Raw genomic sequence first — 19,170 nt, 5'->3', positions numbered from 1 at the left:
TTAAATAGAGAGAATGTGATTTATAAGTTGAATTTCGCACTTACATTTATTAAAGGACTGATATAATAATGTTTTCTTGTAAAAATATACTGTTAAAAATATTATTTTAAACTTATATATTCTAATTTTATCATATTTTAAATAATAAATTTTAAAAATTAAATACATAATTGAATTTTTAACCAAATTCTAATATATAATATTTTAATGCTATTATTATGTATATATGATAATTTATTTTTGAAATATTTAATTATAACTAATTAAAACTATGATGCTTAATTTGATGCGATTTCTTCCTACGTTAGCATAATTTTTTAAATAAACAATGTAATATTAAATTCGATTATTTATTATGACAATGTTTATAAACGATCTATACAATTTTAATTTATGAACATATAAATATAATAAGATTCTACTGTTTATAAGGATGATAAAATTTATTATGTTATATATCCTGTTTGTTGTAATTTAAAATGAAAGAAAAGACAATATAACATTTTTTTTCAGCATGTAATTCACCAATTGCACTCATTAAAGCACCACTGACTACTACTAAAAAATTCGAATAAACTAAAAAATTTAATATTTTTACTAAATTTTTTCAAATAAAATAAAATTTTAATATATATTCTAACATTTTAGAAACAATTTAATAAAGGATTTTATGAAAATAATAACAAAAATCTCATGTATAAAACGTTAAAAATCAGGTTTCCCATTTGGCTCTAAGCCAATAAAGTATAGAGAACTATTCTTAAAATATTTATTATAAAAGAAATTATAACTTCCATTACAATTTTTTTTAAATTTGAAAACATTTCATACTATTTGTCATTTACATGTAAAATTTTTATAATTATAGGTGCTTAATTTTTTATTATAATCTTTCATTTTTCCATCGCAGTCATTCGATGCATGTGGTTGCCTCCTCCAATCGAAGAGTGAGTTGCTTACCCAATCACTGTAAAGCATTTAGATAAAAACCTTTGCTGTGCTTACTAAACCAGTGAAAGTGGTTCTATCTCTTAGAATGAGTGTTTATACCTTAAAATTCTATGTAAAGACTTAAAATCAAGGTAAGTTGTATTCTATTCCTTGTCGCATCTTCGCATTCTTTGCGCTAAATTTGCTATTAAACCATGCGTAAAATTTAATTATTCTTTTAAAAAGATGTATAAAAACACAAAAAGAAATTCAAATTTTTATAAAATATAATAACAATATATATAAATATTTATTAAAATTGTATAAAGTATTTTAAAATATTTATAAATTATATGATAAAATATCTTTATATCCTATTCGTTCACGCTAAATTTTATACTTGAAATTAATTTTTAATAAATATATTTATCTTTTATATAGTAATTAATATTATATATATATACAAACAATTTAAAAAGATTAAACTAAAAATTAATTTAATTATTTACTTTAATCATTGTAATTATTTATATTTTTAACTCGTTCCAAATCAATTGATTGATGTTATTTTCCTTATTTATGGGAATTTTTCTTTTATTAATAAAATTTTGTTTTATTTATTTATTTTTTAAATTAAAAAATAATTTTTCAATAAATACAAATTTACATTAAATTTTTTAAAAAGATTTTAAAATTAAGTGTATATTTTAGTGAATGATTCACTTATATAAATGCTTGATTAAGAGTATCATATATTAACTTAACGTTCTAGAAAATAAAGGAAATAATTCTGTAATTTAATACATAGAATTATAACAGGATATATTTAATAATAGAATAATTATTATAGAATAAAATATTATAATAATTATATAACAACTAATTGCATTTTTATGATTAGCCATTTATTTATTATTGTATAAAAAATAATTATTAATGTATTTTTAAGAAATTTTACTATAAAATTCAAATTTTTTAAAGAAAAATCGCAATTATTTTTTATTCTGAAAAATTATTTGCATAAAAAATGAATGTTATGAATAGATTTTTCAATAGAAAAAAAAAGTAATTGTTTAATATTATTAACAACAACAAGAAACAGCTAATTATTTTTGCAATTTTGAATTCCTATATTCAATTGTAATAAATAATTAAAAATTAATTTGTTTATTTAGTATTTTGATCTGTAATATAAATAACTATATGTATATGAATTCATTAATTTTAAAAACTAATTTATTTTTGTGTTTTTTAAAGAGAATTATTTTAATAATTCTATTATTTAATCATTAAATTTTTTAAAATAACTATTAATTAATACTCAAATAATATAATTTTTTAAGAAATTTAATAATTAAAAAATTCCATATGAATTATTTGATTTAAATTTTAAAATAAAAAAAATTATAGGTTAGTGTTACCCTTGGTGCCAAGATGGCGGCTCGTCTCTGATTCCAGCAAGGAAACAGTGGGACGCACGTTCTAACCTAACCTATTCTAATAATTTGGTTGCTAATAATTATGGTAATTTATTAGAATAGGTTGGATTAGGTTAAGTTAGAACATGTATCCTACTGTTTCCTTGCTGGAATCAGAGACGAGCCACCATCTTGGCACCAAGGGTTACATTATCCAAAATATATATATATATATATATTACTAACTTTTAAAATAGCTTTTTGTAATTGGTCAGTTTAAATTTGAATATTTTTTCCGTTATTTTTGACTTAAGTATGACGTGACGTAACAGTTAGAAATTTAATAAAATGTGATAATAAAATGTTTTATTTTATTGCATTATTAGTAATAAAACAATGAAAACAAAATTGGATATTTTAAAGTAAAATGCTTTAAATTTAAAAATTTTTCAAGAAAATTTAAAATAGAAAATTTTATATTAAATATATGAACACAATGAAATTATAACAGACTTTAATTAATCAAAAATGTAATTATTTAAGAATTTTAAATAAAAACTAAATTAAATAAATTCAAAAAGTATAATTGCTCTTTTCAATTTATGAATGTTTTTATTTTTTTTGTGTCGATTATTTTAAATACTTTTAGTTATATTATTTTACTGAATTTAATTTGTAGTATTGTTTTTAAAATATTAAAATTATTAAAGCATCAACGAGATATATTTTTTAAATTTCATTTTTACATTCTTCAAGCTTATTACTGAAAGTATTTACCATGAGGAATGCAGCTCATAATTTCGAATATTTAATTCATCTCCGTCCAGTTGATTAAATTCTGACAAAATTTTATAGTAAAAAGATGTTTTAAATTTGCAGAAATTTCAGTTTTAATATTAATTTGCTTTTTTTAATATTCATTAATTTTTTTTCTAATTGGCCCATTTAAATTCGAATATTAGCCCGTTATTTTTGAGTAATCGGTTTCGAGTCTGACGTAACAATTAGAAATTCCAAAATTTTTTGTCACGTGACTAGTTTATAATATTTTAATGAATTTTTTAATTGCCATTTTTGAAAAATATTCAAAATTATAATGTATTTATTTTATAAATATTTTAATTTAATGTAAAATAAATATCACTATTTAATTCAAAATAGCTGTATATTTTTAAAAATTAAATTAAAATTAAAACATGTAAATACTTTATTGACTTTTTAATGAATATTAATTGTATCATTTCAATTTATTCGAAAAATTTAGCTTTAATTGAATCATGAGGCCCAATATTGCTGAATTAAGTGTTCTTTATCAGTCATCTGGTAATGGTGAAGCATTGCCGTGGTGTAAGGTTAGTTTTTCTTAATTTTTTTAAATAAATTATTTCAATAAAAACTATAAAAATTAATTTAAATTTTATTATAGTTATCAAATTCGAATGTTAATTCAACTCACATAGAAAATTCTTCTCAAACTGATGCTTTTGATCAACTGTTACCAACCTTAATTGAATGTTTCGTGGTCGTGTTATGTGGGTATGTACTTCAAAAAAGATGCGATTTTTATAAATTTTAATGTACTAAAAATATTTTAAAATATATTTTGATAATTTAAGACTCGAATAATTATAAATTATAGATATATTTTATTAATTTAATATGCAAAATATTTTTAAAAGTTCTTAAATAAATCTTAACAACTATTCACAGTTGATTGCTAGACTATAGGCCACTGTTTCTAATACCAATAATTATTTTATTCATAAAAATAATTACAGTATAATGTAAATTCAATGCATAAATAATATAAAAATAATAAATAAACAATTACGAATTGATATAATTATATATATTAACAAAAGATTTATCCTAGAGAGAATAATAAAATACAGGGTAACAGTTAGCCATTGAAAAGAGTAACTTGCTTTATTATTTTGTAACAAATTGACAATTTGCACAAAACAAAAAACAAGTGTACAAAACCGTGTTAATTTATTGAAAGAAGAACTCTACGATCCATGTTTACAAGTGTACCTGGTCACAAAAATAAAACATGGCTAACTGATTTTCGGCCACTCTATATTTTATGATGTTATTATTTTTTTTAAAATGAAAGTAATTAATTTTATATAAACTTTTTATTATAAATAGTGAAATAAAAAAATAATTTTAAAATTAATATTTCTAGGTATATTGCTGGAAAGCTTCATATGATCGTTGGATCCGAAATTAAAGGACTCAGCAGATTTGCTTCAGAGTTTTCGCTTCCAGCATTGATATTTTTGAATTTAATTACCATAGATTTAATTCACGCCAATTGGTCATTTGTAATTGGAGTTTTGATAGGAAAGCTTGCAATTTTCTTCCTAGTTGCTATAGTGACTCTCATCGTAAGAAAACCATTTAATTTAGCCATATGTGGACTATATGCAATATTCTGTACTCAAGGAAACGACTTCGGTTTAGCTTATCCCATTAGTGAGTATTTTTGATTATTTATTACAACTAGTATCAAAATTTTAAGGAATGATCATGTTTATATTTTGCGTATATAAATTACTTTAAAACATTCAGAAAATAATGTAAAATTGTGGTATAATTAAAGAAAACGTTACGAAATTGATGGAAAATTTAAAAATTCGTAACAGATTTGCGTAGATTAGTAGGTTAATATTATAAATAAGATGTTATGGATTCAAATTTTTTAAGAACTTTTTACATTTACATATGAAATTTTCGTATAACTTCGAATTTATTATGCTCGTCTCGTTGTCTTACAACAGTGCAATACCTTAACAAAAGAAACAATAGCCAATGCATTTTGATCTAAAAAATTCGTTGTGCATCCCACAAAACTTTGAGTTTGATTTCTTTGGAAAAAGTTAATAAACTCTTAAAGAAAGATGGCTTACATCAGTTGTGCTCAAAAGAGATGAATCCAGAAGAATGAGTGTGTCAAAACACATTTATAAATAAGATGCAGAAGAACCTCCTCAGTAGAGTCACACATTTATACCATAAAAATGAATGAAGTGTTTTGGATATTACATAGGATTAAACTTAATTCTCTTCTACGTGCTTTGATTCTTGCCACTAAGTTGTACAGTACAGTCTACAGTCTATTTTAATTTTTGATGGCTGCAATTTGAAAAAATTGTAGACCTATAAATTCCAACTGTCTCCTGCTTCTGTCTGTCTGTCTTTCCTAATCGCGAGGAAGAAGTTCGATAGATGAAAGACGAGACTAAACATGGAAACCGTAGGGCAGGAGGCTCCGATTAACTGTATATAAACTTCTAATGAAAATCGAATGTCATGTTATTTCAATTCAAAAATTTTTCCTGAAAGGAGTTAGTTAAATAACCGCTAAAATTCTATTGTTAAAGGAAAAGTATGATGTACAGGGACAAGCCACTACTAATTTGATGTGGAAAGCATATATTTTAAATGAAATAAATGAAAAATATGATTAAAAATTGCAGTCCGGCATTGTGACGATGTCACAATAAATAATTTACTTTTTTTGATAATTTCAAAGGCACATAGACGACTGGAATATGTGATGTCAACACTTGATCTTTAATTAAAGTTTCATAAGCCTTTTATAAATGAAAATAAGGTTGAAATAACAGAGAAAGTGTTACATTAATAAAGTTTTTTAAAACTTTCTAAGAGAGAAAACAAAATAATCGAAAAAAGATATATAAAATATCAAAAGGAAAAAACATGAATACTTGGATATAGGATTCGAAATGCTTCAATGAAAAGAGATTTATGTATTCATTGTGTTTGTTTTTCGGCTTTCTAGGATAATAATGTCATCATGAATGACGGGATTATGACAATTTAATTAAACAGTTTTTTATGGATTTTAAGAGTAACTAACGTAACTCAAAAATTGGTGATTTGATGATTCAATTTTTCTCCAGATTATCTGTAAATATTAGTTAAGAAGGATTAATTGAGGATAAGTTGCATTCTTTGAAAACAAAACAAGTACCTATTTTCAACCAAGAAAATGGAAATGATTTCTGTAAAGTTTTTGAAGTAAACAATTAAGAATTCTTGATTTTCAACGTTTCAACGAAAAATAATACGATAATTCTGATGGTTCTGTAGAACGATGTACTGTATGTCTCATATTGAACTTTTTTATCGTCTCATATTGAAGTTAAACGATAAAAGATAACAGAAGGAAATCATTCTGTAATACACGTTATCGTTTTAAATTCTCTTTTATGAATTACAATATAAGAAAAATAATGAAAAAATTCCCAGCTCTCCCTTCTCTCGACGGCCCTGCTGACAAGCAACATCAAGAATTTCTCATGGGTGGTCTATCGCTATATGTTGGACTCCGTCATTCACCACTTCGACGTCCCCACTGTGAAACGAGTTCCGACCCATAATGGGTATGGAATGGGTATGGCTTTTTTGGTGATCTTAATGCGAAAGGAATCAAATGTGAAAAAATAATTTTTATCTGTTAATAGAATGCCATGTATTCAATAAAATATGAAATAATTTCGAGTTTTTCAGTGTTTTTGGAGCTGTAACACTAATATCATCAAGTCACAACATAATTCACAAAAGGAATTCATCTTAGTCAAGGACAAAATTAAATTTTCCTAAACTTGATAAATCACAAGCCTATAACGTGAATTTCTAACATGATGATCATGATAAAAACCCATGTATTTCTACCGCAAATAAATAGGGTTATTGTAAGCATTTATTTACAAGAATCGTTGAAGATTGTTGTAAATTTCTAAACATTTTTATCTCCACATCAGGAATTACTTTAAAGACTTACTCATCCTAAGTTGATGACGCAGAGACTGCACGCAATGTAGCCACACTGTGTTCAAATAATAAAATTTGGCAATATTCCACATACTTTATTTCGTTATATACCGGCATGTTATTGCATTTGACTACAAACATATTTTCCAGACGAGGAGAGATTAAAAGGAAAAGGAAAAGTTAAAGAGGAAAACGCATCCAAAGAAATCATAACCGGAACATCATTAATTTTTGAAGAACGTGTCCAGGAGAATTACGTAAATCTAACGGAAGATAATATCAATACAAATCTCTGAAACAATATGTTTTTTGATCACGATATCATTTAAAAAATAGAAAAATAGTGGTAGAATATCGATGTAACAAGAGGATCTTTAATGAATATGACAACATTAACCTAACATCATAAAATTTTTAAAAATGGCTATTGTAAGTTAGGATACTTCCGAAATCCAATCTTCTAGATGTTTCATCTTTCAATCTGTTTATCACGGATAACTTTCAGCATGGACTGTTAAATTTGTCCAAGTTGTAAATATTGTCAGTAACAATTTAAAGTATTGAATGAAGTAGAAAATGGAATTACATAGAATTACGATAAACAAATCAAGAGAACTTCCATTATAAGATAATTAAAAATATAATTCTATACTTGTTTTGGCGAAAGATGAACCTGATGTCATTCTTCCAACTAACATGTTTGTTGATCACTTAGAACATTAAAGTTGTAAACGTCATTTCCGTTGTCATAATTGCTGTTAGGATGCCAAATTTTTTTTTTTTTTTTTTTTTTTTTTTTAGAAAAGAACGATTAGTCTTTTGAATGTACTGCGAAAAACTACGTTTCAGTTCTAGAACATTTTCTGGCGACTGCATTTAAGAACAGAGACGGATTCGAACAGAATTTGAGAAAATTCTTGTAAAGAATGTTTTTGGGGACTTCTTTCTCCAGAATGGAGTGTTGTTAATGACTTTTAGGCATAATAGATTTAAAATAAGTATGCGTTTATTGTTTTTTAATACAGATATGTACAAAGAATATGATGATGTACTGTATTTAATCGAACAAAAACATAACAGATAATAACGTTTCAATTTACAGCGCGAATTTAGTTTAAAACACGGTTGATTGAGTTAAAAGTCGCCAGAAAGATATAAACTACATAATACTAGACCAGATTCATGGATCAGACGTGACGTGACCTCTCATTCCTACTATTGCCATGTGCCTTTTAACACTCCCTGCTTCAACTATAATTATCCAAACTCTAATCATCAGTGATAACAATCTAAAAAATTAACTCTTATATCTCTAAATTAAGGCATGGCAGAACATTTCCAAAAATATTATCCAATTACAATGTATCAATTTGTACAAGTCTGGTCTACTCGCTTATTAGACTGAAACTAATCACGTAACATTGAATGTGTTATTTATAGAGGATGTCACAAGAATTCTTATTCATGTTTTAAATCTTTCTCTTTGTAGAAATTGTTTTTTCTTACAGAAAGCAATGACAGAAAGTCTGAAGAAAAGTCAAAGAGTATTTATTTGTAGAATCCTTTTTCATTTTAATAGATTTTTTTAAGAATCTTTAAACTTCAAAAAAAAGCCCTTATAGATTTTAAAGACTGGTCACCACAGAATTTAAATCGTCACGTGACTTTATAAACCTGTTTTTGAGCGGAAACAAGAGTACTGGTAGCAAGCAGCTACCAATTGTATATCTCGTTTTATATAAGATAGACTATGCTATTGGTCTGCTTACTTAGTTGCTTGTCACTTAGAAGCACCCCAAAATAAAAGCATTTCATGTTCTGTTTTGTCTTTATTTTTTATAATATCCTATTTAAATATCAAACAAATTTAAATAAGTTTTTATTTAATTTTATAATTTACTTACATAAATTCTTTATTCCAAGCAGGAAAAATTTAAATTTAAACAGGTTCGTTTATTACGTAAATTAAAAAAAAAAATTTTTCGACCAATCAAATTCGAATATGATGTTAAAATGAGAATATAATTAAAATAATAAATTCAATGACTTATATTATACATAAATAATTAAAAATTTTCAATTTTTATCATAAAAATCTTATTACTTCTTTTTTATTTTTCAGTAACGTCCTTATACGGATCAAAATATCCATATTATCCAGGATACATGTATCTAATAGCACCGATATCGCTTATAATCTTAAATCCTATAGGATTTTTAATGATGGAAATTGAAAAATTCCGTTCTACTAATTCTAATAAGGATTTATTTATTAATAGAAGACAAATTATATTTAAGTTTACCAAAATGATTTTCTCAATAATTTGGGAAGTGTTAACTAATCCAAATGTTCTCATGACGTTATTAGGAGTCCTTGGTAATATATTTTTAAGAGGAAAATTCCCCGATGTAATCATTCGAATACTAGAGGTAAGAATTTTCTAATATCTTACAAATAAAGGATTCGTGTAGATTTAAATTTGTAAAATTAAAAAGTATAATTTACCAATAAATGATTTATTTTTTAAAATATATTTTTATTGCAGGTCTTGAGTATGGCTTTTGAAGCAACTGTATTATTTTTATTAGGATTTAGTATATTAGGAATAGGAAGTAGTCTTGCTGGTGCTGGACTTTTGGTTCCTGGGATATTGTTAGCTGTAAAAATGTAAGTTTTATTCCATTAATGTGAATCTACACGAAGCAAATCCAATATCTATTTTAATCTAACTGAATTATATTTTAGGCTAGCTTCACCTCTTATTATTCGTGCAACTGTACAACTTTTATGTGCAAAATTTCCTGATGTCGAAGATTTAGCAAATTATGGGTTTTTATATGGAATGGTTCCAACTGGACCCATTGTATTGCTTTTTGCTAATCAATACAACTTACCTACTGAAGTGGTGAGTGTTCTTTTACTTACTTCGCTTGATAACTTATAATTTTAATTAAATAACCATGGACATTTTTATATTTTAAGCTCTCCGCAACAATGGTAGTTTGCACTTTTCTTACTGGACCACTTATGTTCGTTTTAGCAAAGATGGTCACCATGCATGTGAGTGGTGTAGCCGAATACGCCATGCAAATGAGCAATACTCTTCTGGTCCTGGGGATATTGGGATTATTGGCATCAGTACGTAATTTTGGCATATATTTTCGTAAATAATTAAATGTTAATAAGAATAAATGTTAAGACACTACATAAATTATTATAACATTTGCAAAAGTTCAAGTTATTCATATATATACCTATATTTAGATTTACTTCAACTTTTATATTCCAAAAAAATTGTTTCTTATAATAAAAACATAGAAAATAATACAATTAAATGCTCTACATGCAAATCGCAATTTCAGTTATGGAAAAGTAAATAAATAGCATCAGCTGACTAATTAATTACTATATCACTTGATGTAAAGATTTTATTAGATGTAATCAGAGCATTAAATCTAAATAAAAATAAAATTAGCAAACACAATGATAATATACTTATAAACAATTAGAGATTTACAATTTTATATAAATAATTATACTCCAGTAACCACCACCTTATAAGTTGCTGAGGGAATTTTTAATTAAGAAAACTAACGTTTTCGATCTATGGAATAGTTTCGAATCATACATAGATCGAAAACGTTAGTTTTCTTAATTAAAAATTCCTTCAGCAACTTATAAGGTGGTGGTTACTGGAGTATATATTTCTGCTGAGTACGTTTATGTTCAATAAATAATTATAACTAATATGTATACATAAATAGATGAATTGTTGTTACTTTACGGGAGGACCTAGAGAAGTGAATTAGACTTATTACTCAGATCATAGATTTTTTCAATGAGAAGAATATATTTTTTAACCTCTGATGAAATATCAAATATCGTCAGACCTATGAAAATAGTAAGAGCTCACAAATAGAATCCATCCTTCTCCAAAAACCTGATGATGATCGATATTTCACCAGAAACTAAGAGGAGTAAATTGGATCACCTCATAGATCCTGGGCTCTCTCAAAGAGAGAGGAACCCATTTCTCACTCAGCTATTGAAATGAGAGTCGCATATTTTTAGTGAAACCACTAAAATCATTCGACTCTCGTCGAAAGTCATAAAAATATATGAATGAAATCAATACTTCTATATCATGCTTTTTTTTTGTAAAGATTAAATTTATACTCTTCTATATTTGAGGTTCAGGTTAAATGTTCCCATTCTCCTCTATTTTCCAAATTTCTCCAAATTAAAAACTTTCTATATTAATAATTGTTATAAAATAAAAAAAAATGTAAATTCTAATTACGAGTAAAATATTCATTAAGTACAGTATGACTCCACTCGAGATATGACACACGATCACCCTCTATCTCCTCATCCCCTCAGCCTTTAACCACCAAAATGTAATAGCATCAATGTTCCTAATACACAGACTACCCTGCAAAATTTCAGAAAAATCTCTACAAAAGGCACAGGACGTATTAAGTTTCAAAATGGATGAACAAAATCGTGTCCTCCCCAAACACACACAAACGTCCACACATGCAGAAAGTACCCTAAAGTTTTTTGCATTTCTTTTGAAATCAAGAATTATTTGTTGAAATTTAAATAATAATAATAATTTACACCCAAGAATTTTGATAATTTTTTGGTAGAACATTTAATTTGTTAAAATTTAAATTATCTTAATATTTAAACAAATCAAATTAATATTTTTTATTTATCATTTAACGATGAAATATACAATTAGCATTATTTCTACTATAAAAATCTACAAGTTCTATTATTTATATACCTTTAATTTATTATTATTATTATTTGTCTCCATTTAAAATAATTGTTCAAATTTCTTATTTATTAAATTAATTTTTAAAGTAATTTTAAAAGTTACAAAAACTTAATGGCCATTAAATGAATATGTAGGACATTTTAATAATCTTTTTTAACAATAATTACTTCTTAATATAAGAAAATTAGAAATGCAATTTTAATTACATTTTAATTTTTAAAAAAATGTTATTTAAGTATAATTTTATCGGTCAATTTTATGTATTGCAACGTTTAATTACTGTTTAAAGTAAATTTTTCAAGTATTTTTCTGCACTAAATCGTGTTTAAATAATAAAAAATAAACTTTCTTTTATATTAAATTAAAAAATTAATTATATATTTTAATAAATATAAAGAATTAAATAATTTTTTTTTGTAGATTTGGGTATGCGTGATAATCATTTTCAGTGGTCGTTGGAAGAAACCGTTATATTGTTTAACTCTTTCTTTAACGTCGGCGCAGGTAATTTGAATAATAATATTAAATATAAATTTATTAATAATTAATTAAAATGATTATTTTTTATAATTTTTTAGATACTTATGAGTATTGGGTTATTGGTATGGTACGGTGTAGCTAAAAGCAATACATCTTTAGCATATATACACATTGCTCTCATCACTGGAGGACATTTAGCAGCAAGATCTTGGACTGCTATTTTAGCAGCAGCAATTGTCCTTTTTGCTAAATTTCCTAATTGTTTGGATAAAATTCTTCGATATTGTCTTTCTCTCGGTTTTGGGTACGAAAACTTTCCTTAAGATCAATAAATTTACTATATAAGTTATTAATAGTACTTAAAAAATTGCATGTTTTGTGTTATAGAATTCCCATCATCATAATGATTGTTCTGATCATTATAACTGGTTTAAGAGGTCATCTTGTAGAAGATAAAGAGGATATTCCTGTATTTCTCTATGGAAACGACGAGGTAAATGACTCAAAATTATTTAAATTATTAATGAAATAATGAAATTTAATTATTTGAAATGAATGTATCGAAAATATTTTAGGCTATCGCGTCGTCCATAGTGTTAAGCTTGAGTTTCGTTATAACTCTTTCGTCTTTGGTGTTATATTACCGACAAAATCCGAGACAAAACGTCGAAGAAATTCCAAAAATTTGTATCGAAGATAATCCTACTAATGAAAATGTAACAGATAAGACATTAATCGAATGCACTCAAGTTGCTGTTTACAAACTAAGAAAATCTTCAACAATTAGTGTAGCACCACATTCCTGTAATTATCTACTATATTTTTAAAAATTATAAAACTTAATCGCCAATCAATGATGAATTTTCATATATTTTAGCCCTCCATTCGTGTACAAAATGTAAACAGAATGTTTGCGATTGTGGAATTCCGAATTTCATCCCCAAAACCCGGTAAAACTGACATGTATTTTTTAAAATGTTTATATAACTTAATAAGAATATAATTTCAGAAAATTATAACGAAATTAAATTATTTTTTTATAGAAAAGTAACATTTTTAAATATACCAAGATCTGATACTTCATCCAGTATGAATGATTTATTAGAGAATGAAGAAGATGAAAGTAAAGCTGAACAACCACTACGCCATATTGTTCTGATCATACTTCTATTCATTTCTATGAGTGTTGTATGTATTTTAAATTAATAAAATATTCTTATTGTAGAACATGAAAGGAATTTCATAAAACCTAAATGCATATTTCATAATAGGGATTGACAATTAGTGTTTGGAAACTCATATCAAAGTCTCCAACAGGAATGTTTGTAGCAGTTGAATTTCTCGACGTCGTTTTAAACTTTGGACAGGTAAGCATTTACGAAAAGTAGCTTAAATTTCTTTTTATTATAATGATTTTTATAGTAAAATCAGAAAAATATATTATATTATATGAAAATTTAATTTTTAAAATGATTCTATTTAGGGAATATTTTCTGCCGTCATCTTTGGAACTGATATCAAATTTATCTTCGACCCTATTATGAAAATGCAAGTATTAAATTTATGAGATAATTTATTAAAAAGGATTTTAATATATTAATATTACTTTTTAAATTAAATTTATAATTATTAATTATTTATTTTTTAAATTTATATTGAAATATTACATCGGAGTATTTTAATATGACTTTAATTTGCAGTTTAAGAAAATTGTTTTGTGGCAGAACTCTTGTATTAAAACCAATGGAAGATCTGAATTATGAAACTAAGCGTATATGCCAGCAATTTTTAACCTATCATTACGAAAATTGCAATAAAGAACTTTGCAGGAACGTAATGTAAGTAAATAGAAATTCGAAGAAATAATTAAAATAGTCACGAATCCTTCTAAGTACTTTTCTTTGAAAAAAAATAGATTGAAACAAAAGAATTACGAAAATTGTTTTCGTGGAAAAGAACTTATTGATTGGTTATTGGAAGCGGGATTAGCGGGAAGTCGTTATGAAGCACTTCAATATGGCCGCCACCTTCTGGATGGACGAGTCATTTGTCATATCGATCTTAGAAAGCATTTACATGATGGATCACAGCTTTATAGATTTGTGACTCAACCAGATGTTCCTTGAAAATTGAGATGAATCGTGATTTATGAAGATCAGAATGAAGAATGCTACGAAGCTGGGCATTCTGTTCTTCTTGCAATGGATTATATCATTTTGTGTTATATAACGAGCAACACCGATTACTGAACTTGGTATTTAAAGATTGTCTTGGTTCCATATAAAGAAAAAGTGCCAAACTAAAAATTTCTTTATTCAATAACGCCCAAAAATGTAAGAAAAGTTAAATTTTCTTTTGTAAATAAACTGTATTTCTGTTACGTTTCTAAAATTTAAAGCATTTCTGTAATATATAAACGTTTATATCCATCTAACATTTAAAAAATGTAATTCGAAAGTCAGCTATGTATATAAAATTTAACGTATGATGGAAAATATTGAATATAAAAATGTAGAAAGTTTCTTTGTATCGACTTCTTTCAGAAGTTGAATTATTCAATTGAGTATTGTATATAGTATGCTTACAAAATATCATTATCATTATAGAAAATCATCAGTTTAATGTTTTAATAAAATTTGTTTCATTTAAAACAGATTTATTTTAATTTAAACAAAAGAAAAAATTGTTTAAACTCTTACTTATAGAAAATAGCAGCTGAAAATTGCAAGATTTTTGTTAGTTACATGAGGTTGAACATCATTTTAAACCTTGAATTTTACTTTCCCGGCTGTTATATATAACAGAGGAAAAGTATCACGATCGGTCAAAAAATGACCCCCCTAAGGATTTTACATTTTTGGGCTTAAGATATGTTGAAACGTCGAGAAATGCAAAAAATAATTGAAGGGGGAGTAACTTCGGTATGTATGAATGTTAGTGTGTGTGTGTTGCCCGATTTTCTTCACCCTCTTCTTTGTAAAGTAATAATTTCTGTGCTTTTTGTCGAAAATTTCTGAAATTTTGCATGGAGAATTGTTTATTAGGGGGATTGATGTTAATAAATTTTGATGAGTAAAGGTCGAGGGTTGGGGAGATAAAGGGGGTCGTGCGTATCGCCAGTAGGATCGGACTCAATGACTATTTTACTCGTTATTAGCATTTACAATTTTTAATAAAACCCACACCTATTCTCAAAATTAAGCTTTTTGCTATTTTATGACAAGTAAAAATATAAAAATTTTAAAATAAAATATGATAACAGATGGCGCCACTAAAATTTTAAATGTCGCCGGGAAAGTTGGGAAATGTCGTTTCTGGTTTATTTCGGCGTCGAATGAAATTAATAAAACATTTCTATCCTTTTCTTCGCACTCTATGATGTAAATATTAAATTGAATATTACGATATGCTGTAAAAATACAGCAATTCTCTTCATATTTTAGACAATATCACGATAAGTGGTTAAACAAATTTTCCTTTCAACACGAAAAATTTAAACAATCGAAATTAATTGTGTATATTTACTAAGTGATACTTTCACTATTTCGTGACTTTTTATGAAAAGGAGATAATTTCTTTTACACAATAGTTTCTTCTTATATTATTATTAAAGGATTATTACTAACTTTTCTAATTTATTATGTAGAATTAATTTTAACGCATTATTGCAGTACAGTTAGCTTTCCTTTACCGTCTGTTACTTATATAACTCGGGAAAAAATTGAAATTGTCTCTTCCAGAATTTTCGCAAACCTCGACGTTTTGAGATTTCCTGAATCCAGAAAACTAAAGGAAAAAAGGAAAATATTATGTGTTGGCATCCATTTCGTTTAATATCTCAAAATAGGGTAAAGATTAAGAAACGAAATTTGGCATGGCAACCTGTATATAAAGAGCAGTCAAGCTATTAAGTTTTGGACTAGGAACTCAAGAGATGGGATGATAGAAGGGGTCATGTGTCATACGAAAATTTTACTCATTATTGGCATTTACAATAATTTTAAAAACTCATATCTATCCTCAAAATTAAGTCTTTTGCCTTTTGTAATATTATAAAAGTTATTTTTTTATAATGTTATAACAGGTGGCGCCACACACAATTATTTTGACTTTGTGCTAGTGTCATAGTGTTTTTTAAACTTTAATACTTTTAAATGGAGATTTTTTTAAATCATAATTCAACAAACTTACTTTAAAATTTTAATACAATAATTTTACGAATAATAATATTTAAAATGGCTACAATCGTGAGAAAATATATGTGAGATTCAAAATAACCAATAAAGGTTCTCAATATAGAAATTGCTTGGATTGTACATATTGTATCTTTAGCTTGTTTCCATTTAAAAATGCCACGTGATATATATATTTACGACTACATGATTATTATTATGAAACTATATTTTTATCGAGAAGCATCTTAATCTATTAATGGAATAAAAATACGCTGATATTATTAAGGTATAGATCATGCATAAACATAACAGAAGTGATAAAAAAATTACAATCGAGTAAACTAGAACAACACGGATTCTTTATGGTAAAATTTTGTAATCGCAGCTAAACTGAAAAAGATCGAAGAGCAGTTTCGACAGTAACACAGCTGCAAATAGACTTTCCAAAATATCGAAAAAGTCACGAAAAGAGAAAAACTTATTTCTAGCAGAAAATAAAAAGACAGCAAATGGATAGACAAAGGAAAATTCTCTGTTTCGGCAGAATTTATTTTCACCACTTGTAATCAAAATCATTTCAAACTAAGCGCAAACAAAGAACATTTTCATTGTGTAGTAGCGTATAACTCAATGGGGTAAGCAACCAGAAAATTTTACATTGTGCCAACAACTTATTTATGTAAAAACTCATTACGGTTTTTTCCTATATTTTTAGGAATAAAAAATGCTATTTAATTATTTAGCGAATTCTCGATATAGTAAATTGTCAAAGGACTGAACTTAATCATTCCCTCAAGAATTCACAATGTACTATACATAAAAAATACAAGGATTAAGAAAATTGTTTACTTATGAAATAATTACTATATCAAGAATCCACTGTTTCTATGAAATAATGTTACTGTTTAACTTCTTATTATAAAATACAGTAGTTATTGATTGTTAGTTAATAAAATAGTTAATGATTGTGGAAGATTACAAGCACTAAACATCACATTGTAACAGGGATGTCATGATACCGCTTTGAGGGCTTCAGGCTAGCAAGGCAGGAGTTTATTTTTTGGACAATATGTCCTGATATGTCGGGTCTCATCTCTCACCATCCGCCCTTGTGGGCCTTCTTAGTGCTCACGAGGATGGAAAGAAAAAAAAAGAAAGCAGATTCCGAAATTACATGTACGATTGAAACACTATTAATTAAAAATAAAATTATTAATAAATTTATTAAATTCAATTTATTATGCAACCTCAAAAAATAAAATACAGATTAACTCAAAATTTTCAAAATTTTTCCAGAAGATGGCGACACTTAATAGTAATACATAAGCAAGGTCTATATAAACCGTGATACATAAGTTTAATAGAGTGCTGCCATCTAGTATTAAATATTAGAATCAATCAATCAATAAAAAATTTAAAATATTAATTTTTAAAAATATCAACATTTATAACAAAGAAAAAATGAAAATAATTTATAAAACTATGAAAAGCTCTGAAAAATTTATTTTCTTTTATTCACAAAGAGAAAAATGGATTACATGAAACTTCAGATTAATAGTAGAAAGATAGCTAAAATTTTCGTGTTTTAATAACACTGTCTATTTTATTTTTTAAAAATATTTTCTCTTCATTAATCAAGAAAAATGTGTTGTTATTTTGTATTTATATGCTTACAGTTTAACCCTATATGTATATATATTGACACATTTCTTTCAATTTATTTATGAAAATAGAATCATTTGATAAATGGAATTTCCTGTTGGTCAACCGCCACAAGCGCTATTGGCATTATTGACAAATGGTGGAATTCATGTGCCACTGTTTGTGTATTGGCATTTCTGACAAATGAACTCTATTTTGTTAGCCTTTGTAGCTATTGTGAAGTCAATCAAAAATCTTTAATGTATATACTCGTTTTAAACTTCCATTTAAAAAAACTTCAATAGATTTATTGGAAAATTAAATCAAACTGATATTTTTATTTATTTATTTATTTAACTTTTATTAAATAAAAATCAGACCAAAAAGGATATAATTTAACTCAAAATTTTCAATTTACAATATTTTGTAATTATTTTATTGAAGTGTACAATTGAAAAATTATTACTATTATTAATTAAAACAGTAAATATGTTATAAATTTTATAAATAAATATTTGTAATGTTCACAGTATAATTTACTTATTTACATTTACCATTATTATATCATTATTATTCAAAATTTAACAAGGGTTATTGAACACGTTAAGCTTTACAGATAAATATTTACGGTATTAATTTACGAAGCTTCGCATATAATGGCATGTTGGTATGTTTACAAATAAATATTTCAAGTGTTTATTTGCAAAACTTGGTAGAAAATAGTGTTACATAGCTACAAATAAATACCGTAAATATTCATCTGTAGTATTACAAACAGTGTTCGTTAATAAACTCAATTTTATGTAGCATTACGAATTGGAACGTGGTGTAAGTGGTATTGACAGACAATTACTGTATTTAAATTTATATAATTAACAGATATAAAATATTTAATTTTCTACTGATAAATACTTCCTTTTTTCATTATATGAAACTTTA

General features: G+C 25.8%; 1 protein-coding gene across 2 annotated transcripts; it reads left to right on the top strand.

Moving 5' to 3' along the window:
- The first annotated feature begins 879 nt into the window (after window positions 1-879).
- Window positions 880-15,018, top strand: LOC136985644 (lysosomal cholesterol signaling protein-like). Of its 2 annotated transcripts, XM_067282965.1 has the most exons (18): window positions 880-1,082; window positions 3,613-3,700; window positions 3,775-3,884; window positions 4,537-4,826; window positions 9,274-9,581; window positions 9,698-9,819; window positions 9,898-10,057; window positions 10,135-10,290; window positions 12,356-12,439; window positions 12,514-12,719; window positions 12,803-12,908; window positions 12,991-13,219; window positions 13,293-13,365; window positions 13,459-13,603; window positions 13,687-13,782; window positions 13,899-13,963; window positions 14,116-14,253; window positions 14,331-15,018. In XM_067282965.1, the coding sequence occupies exons 2-18, from the start codon at window positions 3,626-3,628 to the stop codon at window positions 14,539-14,541; spliced, it is 2,574 nt and encodes an 857-aa protein (XP_067139066.1). In that variant the 5' UTR covers window positions 880-1,082; window positions 3,613-3,625; the 3' UTR covers window positions 14,542-15,018. The 2 variants fall into 2 exon arrangements, with proteins under 2 accessions (XP_067139066.1, XP_067139065.1); XM_067282964.1 differs by lacking the exons at window positions 880-1,082; window positions 14,116-14,253; window positions 14,331-15,018 and adding an exon at window positions 2,749-2,770 and having other exon boundaries at window positions 13,899-14,012.
- The last annotated feature ends 4,152 nt before the right edge of the window (window positions 15,019-19,170 follow it).

The sequence above is a fragment of the Centruroides vittatus genome, unplaced genomic scaffold (assembly GCF_030686945.1).
Source record: "Centruroides vittatus isolate TY-2023 unplaced genomic scaffold, ASM3068694v2 contig_975, whole genome shotgun sequence".
In the NCBI taxonomy this organism is placed as follows: domain Eukaryota; kingdom Metazoa; phylum Arthropoda; class Arachnida; order Scorpiones; family Buthidae; genus Centruroides; species Centruroides vittatus.
The sequence above is the reverse complement of the archived record's forward strand: the minus strand, read 5'-3'. Positions and strand labels throughout refer to the sequence as shown.

Bases quoted from the DNA above. Each gene is read 5' to 3' on its own strand.
- LOC136985644 (XM_067282965.1), top strand. From the start codon at position 3,626: ATGAGGCCCAATATTGCTGAATTAAGTGTTCTTTATCAGTCATCTGGT. The intron at 12,440-12,513 runs GTAATTTGAATA...ATAATTTTTTAG, and splicing joins TTTCTTTAACGTCGGCGCAG to ATACTTATGAGTATTGGGTT. The intron at 13,366-13,458 runs GTAAAACTGACA...ATTTTTTTATAG, and splicing joins AATTTCATCCCCAAAACCCG to AAAAGTAACATTTTTAAATA.